General features: G+C 42.6%; 2 protein-coding genes across 5 annotated transcripts in view; both read left to right on the top strand.

Moving 5' to 3' along the window:
• The first annotated feature begins 35 nt into the window (after positions 1–35).
• Positions 36–10243, top strand: GGCT (gamma-glutamylcyclotransferase). 2 transcript variants are annotated; one of them, XM_010562383.1, is made up of 3 exons: positions 36–795; positions 6695–6830; positions 8804–10243. In XM_010562383.1, the coding sequence occupies exons 1-3, from the start codon at positions 749–751 to the stop codon at positions 8951–8953; spliced, it is 333 nt and encodes a 110-aa protein (XP_010560685.1). In that variant the 5' UTR covers positions 36–748; the 3' UTR covers positions 8954–10243. The 2 variants fall into 2 exon arrangements, with proteins under 2 accessions (XP_010560685.1, XP_010560684.1); XM_010562382.1 differs by lacking the exon at positions 36–795 and adding an exon at positions 2565–3525.
• Positions 9039–25342, top strand: part of NOD1 (nucleotide-binding oligomerization domain containing 1) — a 29877-nt gene continuing 13573 nt past the window's right edge. For all 3 annotated transcript variants that reach the window (XR_774036.1, XM_010562385.1, XM_010562384.1), the window contains exons 1-4: positions 9039–9111; positions 18767–19105; positions 20980–21154; positions 22396–24199. Coding sequence is in view for 2 of the 3 variants with exons in the window: in XM_010562385.1 (XP_010560687.1) it covers positions 18890–19105; positions 20980–21154; positions 22396–24199 (2195 nt within the window). In the remaining variant the exon portion in view is untranslated. The remainder of the gene's footprint in view (positions 9112–18766; positions 19106–20979; positions 21155–22395; positions 24200–25342) is intronic.

The following is a 25342-nucleotide window of genomic DNA, read 5'->3' as shown; positions in this document are numbered from 1 at the left end:
CGGGGGCCCGTGGAAGTCCGGTCGCCCTGGTGGAGCCGCGCGTGGGCCTGGCTCTGCTGCACGGAGCCCGGTGCTGCTGCAGGCCGCCCGAGCCCTCCGACCGGTGACGGGGGCGGCCGTAGCGCGGTTCGGGGGGGGGGCGGGTCCCGTCGCCCTTAACGTGGCAGCGCGCGCGCGCCGTGACGCGTGGGGCTGCCGCCCTCCGCCGAAGGAGTGTTTGCGTTATCCCGCCTCTGCGGGGCTTGTCGCACTGGGTCTAACCCAGTCCGCAAGTCTGCCAGCCAAGACCCCACGCGTGGAGAGTAGTGAAAGCTGTGAACCTGAGAATGCCAGTAGCAGGTGCTCAGTTGGGTTTATGGGACAAGTTTCTGGCAGTTTTAAAAGGGTGATGCTTTGTTAAAAAATCAGAATTCCTCCTTCCCCTCTGCCACGCTGGTTACGAGCGAGAAGCCTGCCCCGTGCTGCGTGCTGGGCGGGATGCAAGCTTTCACCCAGTACCGCACGCCTGCAGCTGACGCCTTCCTACGCCCTGGCAGTTCTCCCCCCACCGGGGTTATTACACGTTAGTGTATCAGCTCGGCTTTAATGCAGACTTGGAGTTAGGAGCTCATGGTCATTAAGCTGTTGAAGTACAGATCCGTACAACTGGAAGGATCCTTGGAGGAGCAGAGCATCAATTGGTACCACTTAAGGACGACTTGAAGGTTCTCTTGGGGTAACTGGCAGGAAATTATCTACGTTAGAGTGTATGAAGAAGTCCCCAAACCTTGTCATTAATAAACTCCCTACAGTCAGGTACTTGGTGTCTCTTGGGACTATCAGCCTGGCAACTGAGGCCTGCTCCTGTAAAGTGCAAGGCGCTTACAGGTGCTACTGAGGAGTTGCACATGCCGAGAGCCCAGCACCTTGCAGGATCAGACCTTAGAGGCGAGAAGGAAAGCAGTAGTCTTGTGTGCTTGTCTTTGAATAAAAGCAAGCCCTATGCTTCAGCTTTTCCTCGGGGTTTCAGGTAGATTTTCAGGTTACACACTAAGCGCCTCTTGCCACGCTGCAGGTTAGCTGTTCAAGAGCTGGCGGTCAGGCGCTAGCTTTTCTAGCCGGCCTTTGCCCGATTGCTGCGCTCCCTGCTAACACCGGGTGGCTTTGCTCCCTTCCTTTGAGCTGGAAAGTCACTGATGCTTGGGAGTGAGGAAGGGCACAAAGGTCGGAGCTGATTTCTGTTAATTGCTCTATGGTAGTACCACTAAGTCACCTTAAAAAAAGGAAAAACAGCCTGTAAACAGAGTACTTTGGATGCTAAAGTGAAGTATTAAATTCGCTTCCCTCTGTTTTTACTTTTAAAGCTTTGTTAATCTTTAGCCAACAGCTGTAAGAAATAGGATGTATGACAAGCACAGAAGGGGGTATTACACTAGTACTTAGAAGGGCCAAAGACCAAGTTCTTGGCCCAAGAAAGTATCTAGTGTGTTTGTTCCCTCTTCCCTGCAGTGCCCACTGCAGTTGCCTGTATGGCGTAACGTAGGGTTTCCTGCTTCTAGAACTGCAGCTAACTGCGCTATTTCTGTGCAGTCTCCGTTTACCTTCTTGGGTGGTATCTGACTGTTTTATACACCTCCTTGCAGGTATTCAGTGCAGGTCAGGTTGAAGAAAATATAACTGGAGGAATAAAATAAAAATTGGTCCATTTGGGTTTTGTGGGGTTGTTTGTTTGTTTGGGGTTTTTTTAAGTAGACTGCTGTGAGCATACTTGGCTCGACAGGAGTTTTTCCTTGGACTATTTACTTCCGTGCATATTACTCAGACTTGACTGTCTGGCAGGGTCTAGTCCTGAGTCCTCCTCACACAGTAATCCAGTCACCTGAATATTGCAAAGCCGTTTTGCAGCAGCTTGTTGAATGGTTGATGACTAGTGTGTCTAAGTAGACTGTTTTCTAGTAAAATTAGTTTAATGGGGAACATTTTATGGGGAAAGAAGATGACTCTATTGACAGAGTAAACAGTATGGCTTTGCCAGGCTGCTGATTGTTACTTACACACACACAAAATTAGCGTTCTGATCAGTGCTGTGTGTAAGCCTCCAACTGCTCAACTTTTGCAACCTTTTCCCCGTATCTGTTAGGACACGTTACAAGAAGGTAATGAGTCTCAAAAAGTGAATATTAATATGCACACACTTATATTTCAAATTAAAATTATCTTATAGCTTAAACAGGGTGATCATGAGAAATAAGCAAAGTTGTGGGGTTGTACAGGTTTGGGTTTTATTTTTGTTGTTGTTTTTAATCCTTTTTGCTTTTGCCGGACTTCGTTGTTGTGGTTAAGCAGGTAGTCTTCCTTAAAGTTTGGTAGTGGTATTTTTTTTCTTTCCCTTCTCTACTGCTAGGAAGGATCCACAAATTGGCTAACAAGTAGGAGAGGAAACTGAGTGTATGGAGTCAGATGGGAAATAATACTGGAAAGATGCAAGGACCTGTTATTCTCTTTTGCCTATGTAGTAATATTTGATATTACTTGTAAGAAAAAGAGATACTTGATTTCTAAAACAATATTTCAACTTGCAAAAACTTGAATAAGCTCACTTGAATAAGCGTACACCTTGGCTTAAAATTACCCAAGAATGTTTCAGCTGAGTGATGAGATGGCACAAAACACTGGAAAATACACAGGATGGTATTGGGCAGTTGCATTGGTGCATGAGGACAAGACCCAAAGCTCACCATCTTGTAGGCTTTACCCTTACTATCTTCCTGGACCCTGCATGGTAGTATTTAAGTCTTATAACAGCACCAAACGCTGCAAAGGAATGCGTGTTTGGTAGGCATGTCTTTTGAGGAACGAGAAGGTGGTAGGAGTCAGTTCCCTCCTTCAAGGTACACGTCAGCCAAGGGCCCTTCAGATTGTCTAACGGGAAGCACATCAGCAATCCTGTTACTGCCAACCTGGACAAAAGTCATGCTGACATTTCTTTAGCACTACTGTGTTTACTGTAGAATTGGGTATGTGTGCTACTTTTGAAAAAGGGCTACCTCCACTTTCTTCTCAACAGCTAGAAATTGTTAGCTAATGTTTAGGCCAAACTACTAAGAGGTTTGGATGTTGATCCAGGTCTCCACAGACCAAGACTTTTATCAGTAGTGCTCTCTGCCAGAACTCTCTTCCCTTTGTCCCAAGGTTGCCATTTCTCATGGGGAGGTGGAAAAGGCTGACTTCAGCCCCTCATGAGATGGGAGCTGGATCAGATCCTGCCTGTCCATTCTTCCTTCTGTGGCTCCAGCTGATTACTTGTAGACTTTCCTTTAGGTGCCCCTCTCATGCCAAGAATAGCCAACAGCCCTTATCTGAAGTGGAAATTGATTCTCTGCATTGGTTTCATTTGCAGGATTTTAAGCTCGAGTTTGGCCATCATCAAGGCAGGACAAGTTCTGTCTGGCATGGAGGTACAGCTACCATTGTTGAGAGCCCTGGAGACGAAGTGTGGGGAATAGTGTGGAAAATGAACACTAGCAATTTAAGTTCACTGGATAAGTAGGTGACTTAACTTTTGCTGTCTTCTACTATTTTAGAGGCCAATTGAAAAGTTGTAGTTAATTTTTGGTAAAGAGCTGTGTGGAAGCTTTGGTGTTGGAATCAAGAAGATGCCTTGGATTTTAATATGTGAATTTCACTTCACAGTACATGTATTGACTTCTAACACATTTGTGATTAAAATGGCTTTGTGTTCAAGCTAAAGTTACTTAGGGGTATTTAGTAAGGTGTGGACCTTGATTTGGAGCTGATATATTGGTCAGGCTCCTTTTTTTTAATCCCTGTCCTCACAGTGTCCAGTCCCTTAAATTACTCTAAACTCTGTATTTGTCCTGTGACACATTTCCCATTGCTTTAGGGAGAGTTTCCTTTGAGACTGACATCAGTTTCTGTCTCTATACATCTGTAGACTCCGACTGTAGTGGAAAAGGAAGGGATGAGGACAAGAATTGCAGAAGAGAAGGAAATCTTTAATACAGGCAAAGGGACCTTTTGAGGAAGTTATTTTGCATGTCTTCTGAGGATTCAAACTTTTGTGAACTTCAGGTAGATCCAAGCAGGGAGCTGGGGTGGCTTTATTTTTCCCTTTGAATGGGAGAGGCTGCCTGCACCATTCCAATGCATGGTGGAGAATATTCTGCCTGTGCCTGATAATTAAGACAAGTTTAAGGCAACCTGAGCAAGTCATTCCCAGGCTGAAGTCTGGAGGACCACCTGGCTAAACAAATCAAGGAGTAGCATAGCTTCTTGCAGGGTCTAAGGCAGGACTTAAACTTAATCTCCAAAACTTTGGCTGGTGTCATGTGTTTATTGCAGCTTTCAGGATGTGCCTGCACAGCATGGTGCTTCTGGTACAGGAGGATCGTTTGTTTAAAGCAATTCATCACTACCAATTAATTCCAGTAGAAATCTGGGCTAGTGAAGCTAAGGAAGAAGGGCATATTAAACCCACTGAAGACATTACATTAACACAGTTCTCCTGCCTCTAGTACTGTTCCAATTTTGGTTATGGCTGCACTGTGCTGCACAGACATGTCCTTATAACCTTGGCCATGAAACTTGGAAGTTCCAACTTGCTTTTCATTGCCTACAGTGAACCTGAAACACAACAGAAACTGCTGCCCAAGTTCTGTTAGCACATCATGGGAAAGGGTACTCTCAGCACTCTCAAGTCCTGGTTGGGAGTGTTAGTCGCAAGCAGGAGGGCATCTAGCTGGTATGCTTCTGGTTGGGAAGAGCTTCACATGTCCCTGCTTTATTATCTCCTCAGTTTCCCCTCTGTTGCTTACACTAGCACTTACCTCCTGGTCCCCTTTCTGCTGACCTTTACTGAAATCTCCTGATTTACCATGCTTCCCTAAAGCGTAAACTTCAGAAGTATAAAGATGCTGGCTGGCAGCATCTGCTTTGATAGTAACACGGTGTTCCCCCTATGGGTACAGCATTTTGTATTTTAACTTCTAGAAGTGTTGTTTACATACCATAGAATTGCACATCCCTGGCATTTCTTTGACAAACTTTAATGCTGACTAAGATGCTAGAGAGTTGAGTGCTACACCATCACCAAAACCTGCAGGATGTACACTAGCATTAAAGATTGATTTTTCCCAGCTGCCTCACTGATGCCATGAAGGTGGACTGGAAATGGAAGGAAACAGGATGTGTTCTTGGCTTTTATAACAATTGTCAATAGTATGCTTCTAAGGATTGCTACTAACCAACTTGAAAGAGCTTGTGTGTGTTCCTGCAGAAAATCTTGGGATTCTTTGGCTGTGTACAAGCAGATATATTTGTAAGCTCTCAACCAAGTTATTTCCTGGAATTTCCATGTATCAAGGAAAAAAATTTTTTCACTATTTGCCCTGCTCCCCTCCTGCTCCCCCCCCACCCCAATCTGTATAAAGAAGTCTGTGCTTTGTTATCCAGAAGCAGAGGAGGGAATGTGTAACTGATGCTGTGTGTTGTTGGTTGAAATACTAGTGAAACAACATAATACATAGAAAACAAATATAGGAGGGGAATCTTTTGCCTAGATGGCTGAACTTTTTGGCTTCAAATGCATTTTGGTGCTGTCTCGTGGTCAGATTTTTTTTTTTGTCCTCTGTACTTCACAAATCTGTAAGTTACAGACTAAATAATGACTTTTCCTCATATATCCTAGCTATGGACATTACTTAACTGTAACATTTTTCTTGCTCTCACACACCCATGTGACTTATTCTGCAGTCTGTTGGTCCTGAATCTGCAGTTAGCTTCCAGTCTCTACTTGCACTTAACCTAGTTACTCACATAACATGGCCCGTGTTGTGTATGTTAAATAACTTGAAATGGTAGTACATCTTTGAAAGAAAGATAAGTTGTCAAAATGATATTTTGATGAGCAGCATTAAAACTCATGTTATCACTCATATCTAAAGCACATCTAAAGTTAATTGTGCTATAAAGTCTGTCTCGTATTGCTTAAGCTTCTCGTTTACTTCTTACTATTTCTTCAGACTTATTGGTGGCTAAATGCTAATGGTTAAAGACAAGAAGTAGCCTTGGTTTTGAGTTTGGTTTTGTTTTCCTAAGACAGCATAGCATGATTTTGCTAATAAAAAAAACCAAAATGTTTTTTGCCCTGATCTAACACATTGTTGCTGTACACATCTTGCGCAAATTAAAGGGTCTCTTGGATTATTCATTGGAATGTGCATTGCAAGAGTTGTGTGAGTTTCCCCTTATTCAAGTGTAACACAATGGACAAGATAAAACTTTAATTGTTTCATTATCTGAGTGGAAGGTAATGAATGATGTGTGCCTGGTTTGTTAATTCTGATAATCTTGGTTGTGTTTCTCTTGTAGATTACCAGACGTGCACAGTAATCAATTCACAAGGAATATTCTCTCTCTAACTTTGCAAGTTAACCACTAGTCATCTTTCTTACAGAGCTGAAATGATAAAAGTGAATGCTGCTGCTTCTTTAGAAACTTATTTTTGGATATGAAACAAGTTTGTACAAAGTATTGGAATATGTTTTGCTTTCTTTGTTTTTCTTTGAGTCTGTTAACAGCACAGACCACTGTCCTGCCTTGAATTCTGTTATAATAAATGCATATGTTTAATTGCACAGTTTGTTTGAAAGATGCATCAGTTATTTGGCATGAAAGGAATACATGTCCTTTACAGGCAAGAGGGAGTTGAAGATGGCATTTATGTCCCAATAGAAGTTAATGTCCACACTCAAGCAGGAAAGGTACTGACCTGTCGAAGCTACCAGATGAAGGACTATGTCTGTGGTCCCCCTTCTCCTCAGTATAAAAGGGTAGGTGTTGCATCACTGTAATTTTGGAGAGAATGAACAGAAATATATAATCAGTACTTCTGTCCTGTTTAGTAAGTACTGTATTTACAGGGATGGAAGGCATGACTAACTAACGTAAAGGTATAGCTTAATCCTTGTGCAATGTACTACTGTAATGATGCTCGCAGAAGATTGTTAGCTTTTAAAGGCCTACTAAACCAATTTTATTTTTTGGCTCAGTTATGCTTTACGTGAAGCCTCTATTTAACTCGTGAATTAGTTATGACTGACACAAGGATTTCTGAAGGATGTTGTTTACATATATGCAGCAATTCTCTGTTTGAAAAATTAATGTACTCCACTAAAAGGATAGAGGGAAGCTTCTGTGGGGAGAATACAGTGCCTGGTTTGTAGTCTCAAGGACATGGATTATCCTTATTGTCTTATGAAGTATCTTGCTATCATTTAATATAGGAGTCCACCTGCCTTCTTTTACCAGATACATCATCAGTACATCACAGGACTTCCAGCAACATTGCAGAGCACTGCAGGGTTCCCACTTGATGGCTGGTGAGGCAGAAGTGTTTCAACACTGTTCTGCAACACACTGACTGTAGAGACACATGATCCTGTCACGCAGCAGGCCTGACCTGCTTAGCTTGTGAGATCTGATGCAGGCCTAGCCTGGGGTGGCATGACTGCATGTCTGGAATTGTGCAGCTCGTAGCAATTGCAGATAGACATCACTGTAACATGTTGGCTTTTTCTACTGAAAGCAAAGAAACGGGGCCTGAGCTTGTTAAATCCCCAGTGTGCTGCCTTCTCTTAACTGAGGAACTCGCTGCTGTGAATCAGCTTCCAGGAGCATAGCTAAGGCTGGCTGCTGCAGGACTTCTGAAGAGAAAGCTTGCTTAGAAAGCAGGCTCTGCTACTTCACAAACCTCCTCTCTGTCAACCCTCTTCCTGTCAAGACAGATCTTTAGGGCTTTTTAGGGAGTTAATACGTAGTCTGCTACTGTGTGTCAGCTCTCGCTAGTATGCTGTAAGAGCAGACCTCCAATTTTGGCAACTTCATCTAGCTAAACATTCCCTCTTGCTGTTATCAGGGTCAGTTGTTAGTTCTCTTCTTCCCCCCTGCCCCCAACTTTTATTTAAGTTAACCAGGCAGGAGGGCTAAAAATTTAGTACAGGTGGCACACAGTGATCTACATCCATCTACTGTTGTGTACTTTCTGTGGCAAAGTTCATCCTTTCTAGATGCCTCATCCTTGAATCTCCTGGATGTTGAATGCATGAAAGAGTATTTACAATAGTGTCAGCTTTTAAAATCTGTGTATTTATCTATTCATTTCTATATGGGAATTTGCTGGTGTCTCTTTCAAGTCTTGGCTCCTACAGCCTCCTCTTTTCCTCTCACAATCACTTCTTTTCTCTTTCACCAATACTTAAGTTTATTTTGTATGTAGAAGGAAAGCTGCAGTAACAAACTCTAAGGAATCTGTGCTTTTTCCACTAAGCTAAGTATCTGTTTCTGTTACTCCTATAACCTGTCTAGGTACTCACTGTTATGCTTTGGATTTGAACAGCTTAGTTTTAAAAATAACTTCAATAATATACGCTGCTTCTCACTCAGATGTGATACTAAGGCTGGCTAAAGAGATAAAAAGTAGTTCTTGTCCTTGCTGGAAGAAAGAATGAAATAACTGAATAGCAGCTTAACTGTAGTCTTGTGCACGTTAGTAACATCTCAGAATCTTGGGGGTATGCCTTGGTAGTTACAAGCCTTTTCAGAGTAATTTTGTTGACGCTATTAATGTCTTCAGTGGTCTTCCAGAAGCCTTTTGCTAACTTTAGGTACAACTAGCATTATTAGGGATTAATTCTCTTGTTACCTTAAGCAGTTCTTCCCGTACAAGTGAATGTTTGGAGGGGTCTGTCCTTCCTAACAGTATTATTGAAGGCTTTTTTTTTTTTTCTTTCCCTTTTGATTATAGGTTATCTGCATGGGTGCAAAACAGAATGGCTTGCCAGCTGACTATCAGAAGAAATTAGAAGCTATTGAAACTAATAACTATGCAGGGCCGGTGCCAATCATGGAAGAGATTGAAGCTGCTATTAAAGCAAAGAAGATAAATTCTGCATAGAATACCTCTGCACTTGCTTGGCCATTCACCTTGATTTAGATACCTCTCCTCACTGTGCTGATCAGCAGTTTCTTTATTTATCAAGAAGAGATGAGTTTGCTGTGCATCTACAGTAAGCCATTAGACATAATTTGCAGTCTGAAGACACACTGACATTGGTAACTTCTTTGCTTTGTATGTATAACTTGAGTACATGCTGAAGTTTTTGCAGACTTAGAAATTATCTTTCTGTAATTGTCATACAGTGCTGCATGCAAATTTGTGCTTGGTATCCTGTTTACTGACCTTTTTAAAAGAAAAAGGCCATCTTGAGTATTGGCATCTGCTGCCTTCTGAGGAGTAAGGGCTGCAGGATTAGGCCCTTTGTTCTTAAATGTTGTATACACAATTATCAAGCATTTCAAATATTTGTTAGATGCAAAGTAGACTCAAAACTCTAAACCAAGACTAAACTTGTTCCTCCACTGCTTCTCTTAATGGTTTAAAGCCCAACCTCTGAAGCTATGGAGTTCCTGTTTCTGTTTACATAGTTAACAAAGAAAGAAAAGTAATATTTTTTTAACTGTCTCCGTGTTTTTAAGTGTTAGTCCAAAAGGCAACCCAGGCCTGAAGACAACATCCAGCAAAGGGTCTCATTCAAAGCATAATGGCCTCATCCTTTCTATGTCTAGTAGGCGAACTGGTTGGGTATAACCAACAGATTTTAAGGAATGCATTTTAGTTAGATAATTCCAAAGTTTTTTAAACTACCTTTCTGACTGGCTTGTTGCTTATCTAGGCCTTGGTCTCATGTCCAGTGAAATCAGGCAGTTCTCCTGTGAGTCCTGGTGCATTTGTTTATTGATTTTGTTTGTCTGTCAAACTCCAGATGAATAGATGTGGCCTCTTTTTTTCTACAGCTTTGACACAATCTCCTGCAAAACTGGAAGCTCTTGTAAGGTTTAGAGTATGTATCTTCATGGTACTTGGCAACCCTTGTAGTTAGTTTGTGGGGGACAAGAAAAAATTGACAACCTGGAAGGTGTCAAACAACTGAACTTTGGCTTATCTTCTGTACAGTGTATTTTTTTTCTCTTGACACGCAGAGGGGTGTGTGTCACTCTGTGACTGCTTAGATAAACAAATGACAAAGTAACAAACTTACCATGTCTGCCGTGCATAAAATTTTTCTGTAAACTTCTGCCAGGGATGTATAGGTGCTGTCCTAATGTCATATGCCCGTTTCCAGAGTTGGGCATGGTGACTACAGTAGAACATGGTACTTTCTGTATTAGCACTGTCTGGTCTGAAACGGAGTAAACAGAACTGTGATTACCAAACCTTTCCCCTGTCTGTTCAATGCATGCTTCAAGAGCATCAGTGTTGCTTGTGTGAGCAAAAGCTGGCGATGTGGAAATGTCACTGGAACTTCCATTGGCTATTTGTTTTTTATAATGGACATAATTTCATGATGGGGGGCAAAACTATGCATGAACGCACTGAACATCAGCACCACTTATTTTGCTTTACCCTTACCGCCACGCTCCTTTGGGCTTTTGAACTTTTACATGGGTCGTTTTACTCTGGCAAGAAGAAAACAGAAAATAATACCCTGACGACCTCCCGTTGAGGAAAATGGTGGGAGCTCCTGCGGCCGGGGGAAGGCCTCCGCCGCGCCTCTCTCGGGGGAGCGGGCCTCCCGCCACGCCGGTGTGGGGAGGGAAAAGCGGTGCCCGTGCGGGAGAAGAGGCCTTCGGCAATGCCCCCGTGGGGAGGCGCCGCTTCCCGCCGCGCAGGAGAGACCGTGCGTGGGGCGGCAGCTCCTTCCCGGCGGGCCGGGCGTGGGGGGAAGCACCCGTGGGCCGGCCGCGGCCCCGCTCCTCCCCTCGTCTCCGTCCCTTCGCCGCCGCGGTGAGTGCCGGGGAAGGGCCAGCAGCGGAGGAGGGTCGCCGGGCCGCTGCCCGCCTCGCTCGCCCCTGGCGGCCGCCATGTCGTGAGGGGCGGGGGGCTCGGGGCAGGCGGGGAGAGAGGCGTTAGGCAGCAGCGGGTCAGCGGCTGGCGCTGGGAGAGGGTTGGAGGGCGTCCATCGAGGTTTCTGCTTCTTGTAAACCAAAGTTTCTGTGTTGCCGCCTGAAAGGCTGCGAGGTGGAAGGGGAAGGGCTGCTCCCCGGCGGCTCCCGCTGGCGTCTGCCTCTTGGTGAACTTCTCGCGCTCCTGAATTGGAAGTTTTGGGACTTTTTCCGTGTTTCTTCCGCAGGGGCCCCTCCCGCCTCCGGGAAGGAGGCTTCCGCGTGGCAGGCGGCGTCAGGCAGAGAGCGAGGAGCGGGGCCAGCAGTGCCCCAGCAGCTCCCCGGCGAGGGAGACGGCGCCTTCGTGCCAAATACAGCAGCGCTACCAGGAATAAATACTGTTACAGATGCTGGCCGGTGAAGTAATTTTCCTGAAGGCCGTTGGGGAAGGGTGCCGAGGGGCGGAGGAGGCGGGAGGCAGCGCCCGGCAGCCAGGGGGGAGGCGCCGGGTGGAAATGGGCATCGCTTACCTGCTGCGCAGCCCGCGCCCGCCTTGCCTTTCCCGTGAGCCGGACGGATAAAAGAGGAGAAGAAAGCCATTCACTTGCCCTAAACCTGACTGAAGATCCGTAGCCCTGCGCTGACTCAGGCGGGAGTCGTTTGGGCCTCGGTGCTTCGCTCCCTTAACGCGAAAGAAGCTGAGGGGGAGGCGGGAGCGGGTTTGCCTGGGCAGAGTTGGTGCCCTGCGGCTGTGGGGAGGGCATGGCATGGCACGGCATGGCATGGCATGGCGGCGGTCTCCCTCCACGCCCGCGTGCTGCTGGCAACAGCAGTTAACTTCGCCTCACCTTAATAGTTAGGCAGTCCCCGCTCAGGACCCTTTTTTGATGGATCGATGGATGCACAGGCACGACCGGGAGGTGATCTTTGGCAGGTGGAGTGGCTGTTGCTAATTAGGTTGGCTGTTAATGACCAGAACAAAGCTGGGGAGGTAGGAGAGCTGTGAATATGTGACTCCATCAATTGCATCTTTAATTGTAGAATTCACTGCAGGTTGAATGTGAAAATAATAGATAATAGTAGAAAAGCAGTTATATTTTTTAGATATACCAGTAAATTGTTCCCTTCCTCTTCCATCTCTAAAAAAAAAAAAAAAAAATCCCAAAGATTTCTCTAACAGTAGAAAATTTCTTTGCTTCTTAGTAGTGGTTCCTTCTTATCTATTACATTTTTTCCTGAAAGGAGTTAGCAGGAAGCCACATAAAATCTTTTTGACAGGGACTTGTTAATTCATCTAAACGTTGTATGTAGAGCTCCGTTTGTTTAAAAGTAAGCTGTTTAGGAAATGTAGCAGCAAAACCTGTGAGGGGTATGAATAATTCTGTAAAAGCCTGTGCCTTTTAAACAAAAGCTTGTGAGTGTACCAGGTGGAGGCAGAAATAATTTTTTCTGTGTTCTTATATATCTGTTGCTCTTCAAACAACTCGGGATGGCTACAAAAGCTTATGCTACAGTCAAAGGAGAGAGAGGGGGAGGAGAGAGGGAAAATCACTGGAAGATGCTGATCTCAGTGACCCCAGAGCAACGCAAAATCGCATGAGTTGTAATGGATTTACACTAGTGTGATGTTAATGCATGCTTCCCACGGCATTTATTGACATATGTAGCATCGATGATGATAGTTACACAGAGATTGTAAACTGGGGTATGATGAGTGTGTTTTAACTCAGTACAGGGACTCTGTGCAAGCCATACTGATGCACCATTTCTGCTATAAAAATAAAAGGCTATTTTTTAGTACCTCTGGGAAATACATTGCATCACTTCTCATCAAAACATGCAGACTTTTTGTGTAGTATATGTGCCCATTTGCTTCTAATGGCTACACATTTTTTACTGTTCTTGAACTATGTAAAATAGTTGAAGTTCTTTTAAAAGTGAGAGCTGCTGTGTGGAAATACATTCTTAATCATTTGTTATAGTCAAAAGACTGCCTGCTGCGGCACACATGCAATATGATGTGGAAAATCAGTTTTCTGTGTCTCCTGGTGATAGCAAAAAGTTGAGTTTAGACAGGCCTGACTAGGTTACCGTTATTAATGAAAAAGCATGGGAAAGACTCCAGTTCTCCTCTTGCTGTAATGACTCTGCAGTGAGGTGGCTAGCACTGCAAAATAGCTTTTCTCAGGAAACAAATCTGACTTGGAGACACAAAGGGCACAGATTTTCATGTGAAATGGGGCACTACTTTCATACAGCTACCTCTCAAAGACTAATTGCATTTTGAATACTATGGACAGAAGGCTATGCCAACAGGAACTCCACTAGCCCTGAGCTGGGACTGAGGCTTGTGTGTGTGCTTTGCTATTGTCCTGCCAGAGCTGGCTACTAGGTGCTGTGAAAATCCTGAAGATATTCCAGCTACTGGCTGCTGATAGCTAGGCATAAGGCTTTTTCTGACAGGCAATTTAGAGGAACAGTTTTTGTCAGAATAGCAAAACTACAGAAGAAGTAGTATTGACTGAGTTTTCAGCTTTTCAGAAATACTCTAGGTTGGTCTTAAATCAGCTGCTTTAAAGGACGGTTGTTAATTAATTTGCTCCTTATATTGCCTTTACTGCTTCATCCTGTGCAGTCTACTTGGAGCAGTCAGCTCAATGAGGAGTGAATTCCCTAGTTCACCCAAAAGTGGTAATGTTTTTTAGCTATTCTTTTAAGATCCTTCAGCCCCTATATCTACAGCTTCTATAGTTGGTAAGACCTTGTTGTGATAAACCAATATATTCTTCACTGCCAGAGGACTTGCAGCACTGGAAGTTGAACAGGCATAGCAGTTTTGTTAGAAGAAGAGCAAGGAGATTTTAGTGGAAAGAGGATGTGAGAAGGGCAGGGCCAGGAAACATAAAAATGTATATATGCTTGCACAATGCTGAGAATAGAGGGAAGTCAGAAGTACCACTAGATAAAAGTGCCAGTGTGTTCATGCAGGGGCCATCAGTGCCACTGCAGCTTATTGACATGGTTTATACAAAACCTTGCTGTAAGCACTGGTACTTTTATCGTAACTCTTACTATGACAAATTTCGTTTCCTTTTTTCATTTCCCTCCTTATCCCTGGCCTGATCTCCATCTTGCTTCCTCTTTGTTGTTCTCAGTTATGCAGGCTTATGATACGCATCTCTTGCCACACTTGCTGTTGCTTCTCACATCCCTTCAATCCCCATTGACACTTCATTTGGCCAAGGCCCTGTCTCTCTCTTCTTTGCCTTTACAAGTGATGGGTGAGCACTCTGCTCTCTCATTCTTTTTAATTCCTGGTGGTCTGTTTTCTGTCGTCTTCACTTGACCGAAGCTGCTGTCCTCAAAATGGCTAACTGAATTTCATCTCCAACATCACTGGCAGCCTCATCAGTAAATCATTGGTTTTTATTTTTCCTTCTCAGGAGCAAGAAGTCCATTCTGTTCCCACAAAAGAGGCTTTTCCCCATAAGCGTCTCTCCCGTTTTCTCCTCATCCTAGACTCCTGCTTTGCCTGGGTATCATCTCTCTTGTCTCTCTCCATTCCTCCTTAGGTGTTCTTTTGTTTCAGCTACTGTATCAAACTTGCAAATCTTTCCCTTTCTCCTTGTGTACATACCTTTCTGTGTACAAACCTCAATGATAATGCTCATTTTAGATGTGTTCACAAGCCATTGCTGTTAGAACAGGTGATCTGTCTTTACCATATCTCAGTAATGTTTTGCAAAGGATTGTAAGAGCCTTAAGGTGGCTTTCAGAAAGATTATTTTATTCATTACCCCTTTCAAAAATGGAACAGTTCCAAAAATGAGGCAGCAGTTCTCAACAGTGGATGTTCTTCGACCTTGGTCAGTGCACTGAGGTGTCTCACATTAATGTATGTCTTAGTCTTTTCTAACAGTGTCCCCATGACTGATGCCACATCAGTCACAAAAATTGCACTGGAATTGAATCCAGCATCTGGAGTGCCCAAGATAAGGCAAAGAACACTATGTGCACTTTAACTATATGCTTTCAATGTGTATTTTTAAGTTGCATAAGCATTTATCTTTAAACACACCAGATGTGTAACCTAGCATTGTAAAACTAACAGATCCTTCTAACAAGAGACTTAGTGCTTTGTAACCTTGTGATCCCTCGCTGAAAGGATGCATGTTAAAGCAGGATGGAAGCTGGGACTCCTTCCAAGAGGTGATGGACTTATAGATAAGTTGGAGACCTCATGACATCATCACATTGGCCTCGTGTTTAAAAAAACAAAACAAAACAAAAAAACCCCCAAAACGCCCAAGCAAAACAGAATCGTATACATCAGAATCTTACATGCATTGTGTTTCTCTAAGAGAACAAGCATGTTTCTCATGCTGATCAGGACTTTTAGGTGCTGTTGCACCTAGAACTGCTGCTGTAGAAAAATTTTGTGTTTACTTTAGTCTGAGTAGGACCTGAAGTTTCTTCATGTATCTGATACACTTTGCTACAAACATGCATATACCTGCCTTGCTCTTAGCTAACATGTGGCAGGAAATGTTTCTGTTCCAGCACTGTTTAAGGTGTTCAGCTGCTCATCTGATGTGGCATTTTCTTATTCTATGGATGGTGGAAATTTCCATTTTTTCTTATTAAGAGACTGATGAAAATTGCTGTTTTCTCCAGTACTGGGTGGTGTGGGTTGTTTGCCTTAAAGTTAATATTGCCACTGAAAAATATCACCGAGTATGTCATCATGCACAGAATTCATATTGCAAACTGTGACTTCCCTGCTCAGCATTTTTGCTCTTTCTCCTTTTCTCCCCTAATGCTTATCCTTACTTTATATTCTTTTTTGATTGCTTTCTTGTTTCTCTACTCTCTTGCAGGTCACCCTGTGTGAAAGGGAACATGCTTTTTCCTGCAGCATACGTATGCACACCCCTTCCAGTACCAACCAGGTTCTGTATTGACTTGGACTTAGTCAGATGCAGGGCAGGCATCTTCGAGACCTTCTGATCTTTCCATGTTTTCCATGTTCTTGCCCTTTTGCTGTATTTCTTCTTTCTTTTCTTATACTCTTTGTAGATGGATCTGGAAGAGTGAAGAAAACGCTTCTCTTTGTTTTGTACATATGACAGCACTTTGGTTCATTATTATGGTTTCTTGGATGTTTGTCTCAGTTCTTCTCACAAAGTAGAAAGAAAGAAAATGCATCAGGATAATGTGGTCCTAGAATAACCAAAGCAAGCAGGGAACGTTGGGTAGATGCAGTATCTTGAAAGAAAAGGGTTAGTATTTTTATTTCATGTATTTTAAGGTGTCTCTATCTCTTTAACTAAAAGCTTGCAAAAGCTTTAGAGTAGATTATGTTTTCAGCATTGTTTGGTCTTCATGATAGAGTTCATTTATGGAATGAGCTTTCTTGCACAAAGAGATGTGCCAGTGTGGCTTCTAGGAAGCTGAGTGACTCAGAAATCAGCCACTTCATCTGGTGGGTCATGTGAGTGGCATAATGAAAGGTTGATTTGTCTGAGTAGATGCAGTCACTTACTCATGTGGTAAGAAAGTCAGATCACTTGGTTACATTCCCTTTGGTTGAAAGAGTTTTGCAGTTGGCTGTGATCCAAAACAGTTGTGCTAGGGTTTTGCCTGGTCTCAGCCTTTGGAGGGCTCGATTCTTAATGCAGTTATCTGCATCTGTGCAGGTGAGCAACTGTAAGTTAGGACCTATTGGGTCTCCTGAAATCAGCTAAGCTGGTTTGCCCTGTGGTTCTAAGTGTAGACAGGTAGTATCACTAAAATGCAGTAGTATAAACCCTGTCTTTCTCCAGCATCAAGCAGGAGAAGCTACACAGATGCAGACTGCAGCTTCTCGTACGGAAAACCCATACAAGTTAGTTTGTTTTTGTTCCAGTAGCAGGTCACCTAGAAGAATCTGTGAGCTGGCAGGGCTCAGTTACAGCTTGCCAGGGCAGTGCTGGGGAGCAATTGGAAAGTTTGCTGGCAATGTAAACGTCTTGGGAAATTGTGAGAGAATTTTGCAGCAGCAGAGCTGGCACCTTTACAGAACTGTTGAAGAAGGGCTTTGTGTTTTGTTTTTATTAATATGACTGTTATCAGAATCTAAGAACATTCTTCCAAATATCACTTGACCTGCTGAAGCAACAGTACATTTTACCTGTTACTGGAGGGTGCCAGTAATTTGTGTAGATCATGCAAATTCTTATTGTCTACGTGGAGGTGATTGAGTTGTGATCTTGCAAAAAAACCTGCTTTTTGCATGGGAAATTATATGTGCAAGGTTCGTACCTAAATAGTACCTAAATGAACTTATTGTTGAATTGTAATTACGATATAACTTCATGCCTGCTGTATGGTATATTAACTGCAATTAAAAAAAACACCTTAGTAATACAGTAGAGAGCAGTCTGATCCTGATTCCTACTGCTTTATGCCCTGTAAAGAAAAATGGGAATAAATGGCCATCTAAAAAGAGCTCTCGAGCTGGTATAGAGAATGAGGGCATACACAGCATATACATTTGTAGACAAGGAGAGAGCATTCATGCTAAAGAGTATGGTTTCTAAACAACATCTCTACAGCAATGAGAGGGTTTCCTGAGCCTGTAGCTGTCTGAGTTAATGATCATGTTGTGTCTCTAGGTGTTCATACAGGGGCTGAGGTCAGGCATTCAAGCCTAAGTGTTTGCACAGGCTTTATATTGGTATCTTCATTACAAGCTGTATTGTATGCAATCTTTTCCCTTTATGAAGTTGGAGGTGGGTTGGATGCCCAATCCAGTATTGAATATGAATTGTGGTGCTATCTTCCAGGCCTAGTTCATCATATGGGGAAGAGTCTGTGAATTTAGTTATTCTGTGCAATTCCTGCTGAAGGAGAGGTACATATTTTTTTGTGTGAATCACTAGAGATGGGATCTTGTATATTTACAAGTGCTTATTTCAGTCCTTTCTGTAACATTGTTATTTTTCAGATTCTGAAAAACTGTACTTTTAACTTCTAAGATTACTCACCTGAATTTTGTAAGATTAACCAAATTAAACCAATGCAATGATATTTTCCCTGTTTTACGTGCTGTATGAACCAATAGCTTGAGGACATATGAAGTGCTCTGTGTCCCTAAGTGGTGTAGTAGCTCTGAAATCTGCAGCAGCATTTTCACTGTTAGCATAATTTTACTCTTGGCTTTCTTAACAGAAACATCTGATCAGTGGCTTTCCCACAGTCTCACTACTGCGTCTCAGACCTGGTGCCCTGAAGCTAAATGCTTTTTCCTAGTTTAGCTAAAACTGTCTCAAGAGTTCACAAGGCCTTGCTTACAGGGACAGTTATCATATTGGCAACACTTTATACAGGGTCTGTTTTTGTAACACAGAAAAAGCAAAGTGAATTGCTACTATAAATTAATTCCTTATACAAAATTAATTGCTATGAAATATAATTTTATTCCATTTATTTACTTGTCCAGATATGTTTGGACAGATGTCTGCTTTGTCTACTGAAACATGAAAAGCTAATAAAAAATATTAAATTATGCACTAGGAACAGGCAGTTAAAGCAAATAACAGTGGTGGTGTTTGAGGCAAGCTAGAGGCTAGAGTAAAGTACTGGTACAGAAGGAAGACTGCCTGCTGTAGGTATTTTTTTTTCCAAAACCTGAACAAATAAATGGAAGTACCTGAGGAAGAATCGTGTTAATAAGTCGGCCATGATATTATGCAGAGGTTGGAAGTATTCTTTGATGGCTAATTGAAGGATATATCTTCATAGAATAAGGTTTAAACTGAGGTTCTATACAATTAACTTCTTATAGGCTCAGTCATGTGAAGGACATATTGCCTGTTTCCCCGAAGTTAACTCCAAGCTGACTTCTCACTGCAAATGGACAGTTTGTCAAAGATGAGTCTAGGTGGAGCAGCTTCTTGCTATCTCAGCTATGGAAGGTCAACTTTGTGCTAACTTGGAGATTTCTGTGGAAAAACCTCCAGGAGCAAGTCCTCCGTCCTTCATTGCTTTGCTGAGGGTATACCGAGAACTTCTGGTCAGTAGAATCCGAAACACACAGTGTTTGATTGACAACTTGATTAAGAATGACTACTTCTCCACTGAAGATGCAGAGATTGTTATCCAATTTCCAACTCAAGCAGATAAGGTATTCTTTTTATTTCACTAGCCAGCATAAGCTTTTTGTTACTTTCAATTTACCACTGGGTTTTAGGGGTTTATCTGGCAATTTTATGCCTAGTGTCTTTTCTAATCTTTGTTATTTTGGGGGTTCCCCACCCTGTTCCTTCTGGACAAGTGTCTCCAGCACATCTCTTTCCAGGATGGCTGGCACTGCTTGTAATGCCTGTTGGCAGCTGTAAGAATGAGCAGGGTGATAATTGCTGTTCTGTCCCCACAGCTGCAGCTTTGTCCTCTGATAAGGAGGTGACCACAGTGGCTGTTAGAGTGCAGCTTGCTACATGCAAGCCTTCGTTATTATGCAGAGTATTGCAAGGAAAATCTACTTTAGGATGCTGTGGGACAGATCATCCTGCTTTAGAGAAGGAGAGACAGAAATGAAATATTATTTTAGAAGTTAATGATTGTGTGTTGTCTATGTGCACACCTTCCCTTATCTTTAAAGACCTATGTATGTTGTAAATGTTTGTATGGAAAATTGATATATCCTGACACATTTGGGGTTTTGATTCATCTTTGGACATACATAGCAAAAATTATTTCCTGGTCTTTTGATAGGGGAAAATTATCACATGTACACAGTTGCTCTTTGCATCATGACTTAAAACAAACTCCTTATTTGTTTCCCTGACCAACCAGTCATGCAGCTTCAGAATAGTACCACAGCTAGAGGCAGGCAAACCATAAAAAATTCAGGGACCTTGGACTTCACTAACAGTGCGCATTTCATAAAATAATCATTCTTGCTGGCAAGTTGAAACAGTAACACAGTGCTCACTCTGTGTATAGGGTCAAAGCTGAATAAATGTGCACTGTATGTTCATCTCCATTTCTTATTGTTCAGCATAATATATATGATTGTTTTAGCAAAGCTGAGGGGGAAGCCATGCATCAGGAGTCTAAGCAGAGACAGAGAGCAGACCACAGTAGTGTAAGTGAAGTGGACTCTGTGGGAGCTTTCTGGAAGGCACAAAATTGCTTTTTAGAGCATACAAATTGTCAAAAAATACCATGTTTTTGCTGTGCTGTGTGTATCTCACCCTGCTTTAAGCTCACAAGAGACCACAGTCTCTAGAAACCCTTTGCCTGGTTTAGAACTGAATTCTTCATTTGTTTCTAGCAAGAGGATCCAGACATTCAAAATGGGCCCCCAGATGTACTAGCGTTGCTGTGTACTGGTTGCTCGGAGATCAGGCTCTTCCTTGCCTTTCGAGATAATGCTTAGGCTTGAACTGCTCCAGCCACTGCCTGGTAGCCATTAATTTTAGTCACAGTTGCAGGCAGCGAGTCCATTGTACAAAGAGAGCCTACAAAATTGTGTTGCTGTGTTAAAAGGAAGAGTTATAGGTTTTTGGATCTGCGTTAAGATCCAGAGAGAGATTCTGCCTACCCTGCTCTGGATCTGGCTAGATCCTGAGGTAAATCTAAATGTGACTGGAGTATTTACAAACCAGAGGGTGAGTTTAGGGCGCTGAGAAACCACCCCTTTTTTTTTTAACCAGCATGGGATTTAAAATATACTATCTAGCCAGGCTGAGGAAATCCTTTAGGTTCCCTCTTGAGGAGCAGTACGTATGCATTTTGTTTCTGATTAGCATGTGATTTAGCTACAAGTTCAGACCTTAACTTGCAGAGCCAACTCTCTTCCAACATCCAAATACAAACAGCAGGTGAGTGTTGTGATGGTTCAAATTCAGAGCTAGATTTTGAATTCAAGTTTTTGAAGCACCAGTTTTGATTTTGATCCCCTGTTCCAGTCCAAAAAGGATCCTAAAGCAGTCCACAAGTGTAACTGTGATAAAATGCTATGTATCAATGATCTTTCATGTGGTGTTTCTTCAGGTTCGCAAAATTCTAGACTTGGTTCAAAGCAAGGGAGAAGAGGTTTCAGAATATTTCATCCATGTCCTGCAGAAAGTCACTGATGCTTACTATGAACTTCAGCCTTGGCTGGATGAAATAGGTTACAAGCCTTCAGAGAATATTTGTAGTAAACCTGTGGTAAATACAGATCCAGGTAAGGAAGGCCATGCATCTATATCATTTCCTTAGAACTACCCTGCTACATAGGGAGCTCTAACCAGGTGGCGTGAGAGTAAGAGAGTCTAGGCAGGCACAGCCAGGGAAGATAATTGTGTGCATGCTGTGCTTGCTAGCAGTGGTAGCCAAATAATTAAAAGGCACGCTGTATAACACAACAGTCATGTTGATATATTACATTCTGTTTTGCTAAAGTCAAGCTCTTTCTGCGTTTATTTTGGATATGTAGCATAACGGCATAACCACTTTGTGCCAGCTGTAGTATTTTCTAGGCCTCTACTACAATTTATTAGCAACACTGTGATGTTTTGGCAATGGAATAGCCAGTATTTCATGATGAGGACAGTCAAGCAATGAGACAGGTTGCTCAGAGAGGCTGTGCAGTCTCCATACTTGGAGGTTTTCAAGATCCAACTAGATTAAGCCCTGAGTAACCTCATCTGATTTCATAAATGACCTTGTTCTGAGCAGGAGGTAGCACTAGAGACCTTCTGAAGTCTCTTCCAACCTGAATTATTCTGTGATCCTAAATGATGAGTTATACCAAAAGTCAGAGTTAAACTATAGCAGAAATAAATGTTTTCTTCTTGAGAGGTTTTTTCATACTATATAAATACAATAATTACTTTGGTCCCATCTGAAGTGAAGTTTCTGTTGCAATAAAAACACAAGCCAACATTGCACAATAACTGAGACTCTCTTTTTTTTGTCATCTTAAAAAAATCTTTTGAGGTGCCTGCCACCCAGTTTCTAAAACACAGGCTTTCTATTTACAATAATAAAAATTAACAAGTTAAGAAAGAATAACCACTTACCTCATATAAATCACAGGTAGGATATAAATACAATGAAAAGGCAGATGCCAAAACTAATCAGTGACCAACAACCCCAACAAGCCTTTGCAGAGAGTAAAACAGTCTTTAACAAAGGGTCAGGAGCTTGGCTTTGAGTCTCAGCTGAAGGATAGCAGCCCTTTAAAGCAATGCAGTGTCAGTACTGGCTTTCAGGAAATGGTGGCTCACACATAACCTTTGATTAGTACCTGAATTTCCCAAGAGAGTGATGATGGCACAAATAGAAGTAATCTGCCAAAGAACCAATTTTACGTTAGAATTACTTTCGTTTATTACCCCCTCTCGGTTCCCAAAGAGGTGGGTCATTGTATACATAGTACTTTTTAATAATAGTCTTTTTAATAATAGCTCACTGTCTTTTTAGTTAGCAGGTATTGCCAGAAGCTCAGATATGAACTGGGACGGGACTCCAAGTTTGTTATGTCATATGCTCAGAGGGAAGAGATGCTGCTTGAAGAAATCTACTCTGACAATATTATGGAGCTCATCAGTTTTACCAATGAGAGTCTAGGCAAAGTGTGTCAGTTAGAAGCCCTTTTTGATGATGCAGTTGGGCTAATTAATGAAGATGGAGAGACTATTTATGTCTTTGGTGATGCAGGAATTGGAAAATCCATCTTGCTGCAAAAGATACAAAGCCTTTGGGCCAGAAAAGAATTGGAGATAGGGGCCAAATTTTTCTTCCGTTTCCGATGTAGGATGTTTAGTTGCTTTAAGGAAGATGAAGCCATATGTTTGAAAGACCTACTCTTCAAATATAATTGCTACCCAGACCAGGACCCTGCAGAGGTGTTCCATCACATCTTGCAATTCCCTCATACAGTTCTTTTCACATTTGATGGCTTCGATGAGATCTATTCCAACTTTGATCTCAGTAGTGTGCCTGAGATGTGTTCACCCAATGAACCCATCCACCCCTTGGTGCTGCTGGTAAGCCTTCTCAGAGGAAAGCTTCTTAAGGGATCCAAGAAAATTCTTACAGCGAGGACAGGGACTGAGATCCAAAGAAACATCATTAGAAAGAAAGTACTGCTCCGTGGTTTCTCCAGCAATAACCTGAAGGAATACACTGCTACATTTTTCAAAGATGAGGGGCAGCGAACACTGGTATTGAACCAGTTGGAAGCTAACCCCAGTCTCTGCAGTTTGTGTTCAGTGCCTTTATTTTGCTGGATTATCTTTAAATGCTACGAACACTTCCATTCCATGTTTGACAGCCACGAGCTTCCAGACTGTTCCGTTACATTGACAGATGTATTTTTGCTCATGATTGAAGTCCATCTGAACCGATCTGTGAAAACAAGTTTGCTGAAGAACAACACCAGAAGCCAAGCAGAGATGTTCAAATCAAGAAAGGAAACGCTTCTAGCTTTGGGTAAAATGGCATACAAAGGGATGGAGAACTCTTTCTTTATCTTCGAGCAGGAGGAGGTCTCATCAGTAAACATCTCTGAAGGAGATTTGCAATTGGGCTTTCTCAGGACAGTTAAAGGTTACAGTGGCTGTGACAATCAGTGCACTTACGAGTTCTTGCACTTAACCCTTCAGTCTTTTTTCACAGCTTTGTTCCTGGTTATGGAAAAGAAAGTGGGTACAAAGGAGTTACTTCAGTTTTTCAATGAATGTTCTTCCACTGAGACTGCCCAGCCTACTTGCCTTCGTATTCCTTGGTTGAAGAAACAACTAGCAGGGAAGGATCCTTTCCGAAATAAGGAACACTTTCATTTTACCAACCTGTTTCTTTGTGGTCTGCTTTCTAGATCCAAGCAGAAACTCTTCAGACATTTAGTTTTGCCTGCAGTTATTAAGAGGAAGAGAAAGACACTCATCACATACCTTGGGGAGAGCATGAAATGCCACCTGAAAGGTGTCACTCGGTCCAGGCTTCCAAACTACAATCAGGTCCAGGTCCAGCCCAACTTTGTTTGGATGCTGAGGTGCCTTTACGAGACTCAGAGTGAGAAAGTGGGGAAGTTGGCTGCCAAACGCATGCATGCCAATTACATCAAGCTCACATACTGCAATGCCTACTCTGCTGACTGCAGTGCTATTTCCTTTGTTGTGCATCACTTTCAAAAGCGCCTGGCTCTGGATTTGGACAACAACAACATCAATGACTATGGAGTAAAACAGCTGCTACCTTGCTTCAGCAAGCTTGCGGTGATCAGGTAGGAGTCTCTGCAAGCAGGTCCTTGCTTATCCTTGGTTTATTCCACAAACTGCTGAGCTGGAGGAATTGACCTTGAAAGTGGAGAAAGATGAGGATTCTTATGGCTGCTGGATATTAAAATTTCAGATCTTCTGAAATCTTTGTTCAGCCAGTTTCAGGAGCAGGGACAAGCTGTGAGTTTGGAAACCCAAATGGAAAATGTGATAAGAAGTCCTTAGAAGCCAGGACTGTTTAACCCTGTAGGTTTAGTTAGCTCTGTCTCAAATAATTTTGTCTCAAAAGAGGATTTTTACGGGAGAAAGTGCTTAAGGGAAAAGAAAGGAAACAGAAGTGCTTCCTCCATTATCTGAAGATTGCCTGAGCCTATCTCTGCCCTTGGTCATGTGCGGTGAGAGAGGATCTACTATTCACAATAACCCTTGAGCAAAAGCTCTGAATTTCTTGCTTTTACATCCTGCCAAGATGTCTGGCTTTCACAGAACAAAAGCTAACATGTAGTACTCTGTGAAAGGATGTAGTTGAAGTCTTTAGATGTGGTGTTTCCCTGAGGTGATGTGGAGGGAGGACATGGCTTGGTGTGGTTAGGGAGAACTAAGTCCACGTCTAACATCACAGGCCAGATTGTTCCACCTCCAGTCCTCTGAGGTTATGCCATGTAGCTCTACCTTATTTGTCCAAACATTTAGGTGCAGAAAACCAGGAACTTCAAATATATCTTTTTTTTTTTAAAGCTCCTTCAGCCTCATGAGAATTTTTTTTTTTATAAATGGATTTATTCCTCCTGGTTGGCCGTGCTCTGCCTTGTTTTCCTCTAGGACTAAATCAAAGCAAGTGACACTTGTTTTTTCTAATTAGTTGCAAATCAGCTGACCTCCCAAGAGAAAGCAATAAGGAAACTTGGGAGGAAAATGCATAAGTATGTAAGACAAAACAAAGAAGATAAAGGACAGGCTTTCGTTCTTTGTCCCTTCATATGATCATGCCATACACAGTGTGATCTTAACACCATCCCCAGCACCAAACCAGTGTGTTAGGTTGCCTTTTTGTCTTTATGGCTCTTCTGATGTTAGGACTTTCATTTCTAATGACCAATTCTGCAGGTCAGGAAGCGTTGTTTCGAACAGCTTAACCATCCCTTTGA

This window comes from Haliaeetus leucocephalus, unplaced genomic scaffold (assembly GCF_000737465.1).
Source record: "Haliaeetus leucocephalus isolate CR32 unplaced genomic scaffold, Haliaeetus_leucocephalus-4.0 Scaffold159, whole genome shotgun sequence".
In the NCBI taxonomy this organism is placed as follows: Eukaryota; Metazoa; Chordata; class Aves; order Accipitriformes; family Accipitridae; genus Haliaeetus; species Haliaeetus leucocephalus.
This window is presented reverse-complemented; position numbering and strand designations above follow the sequence as displayed.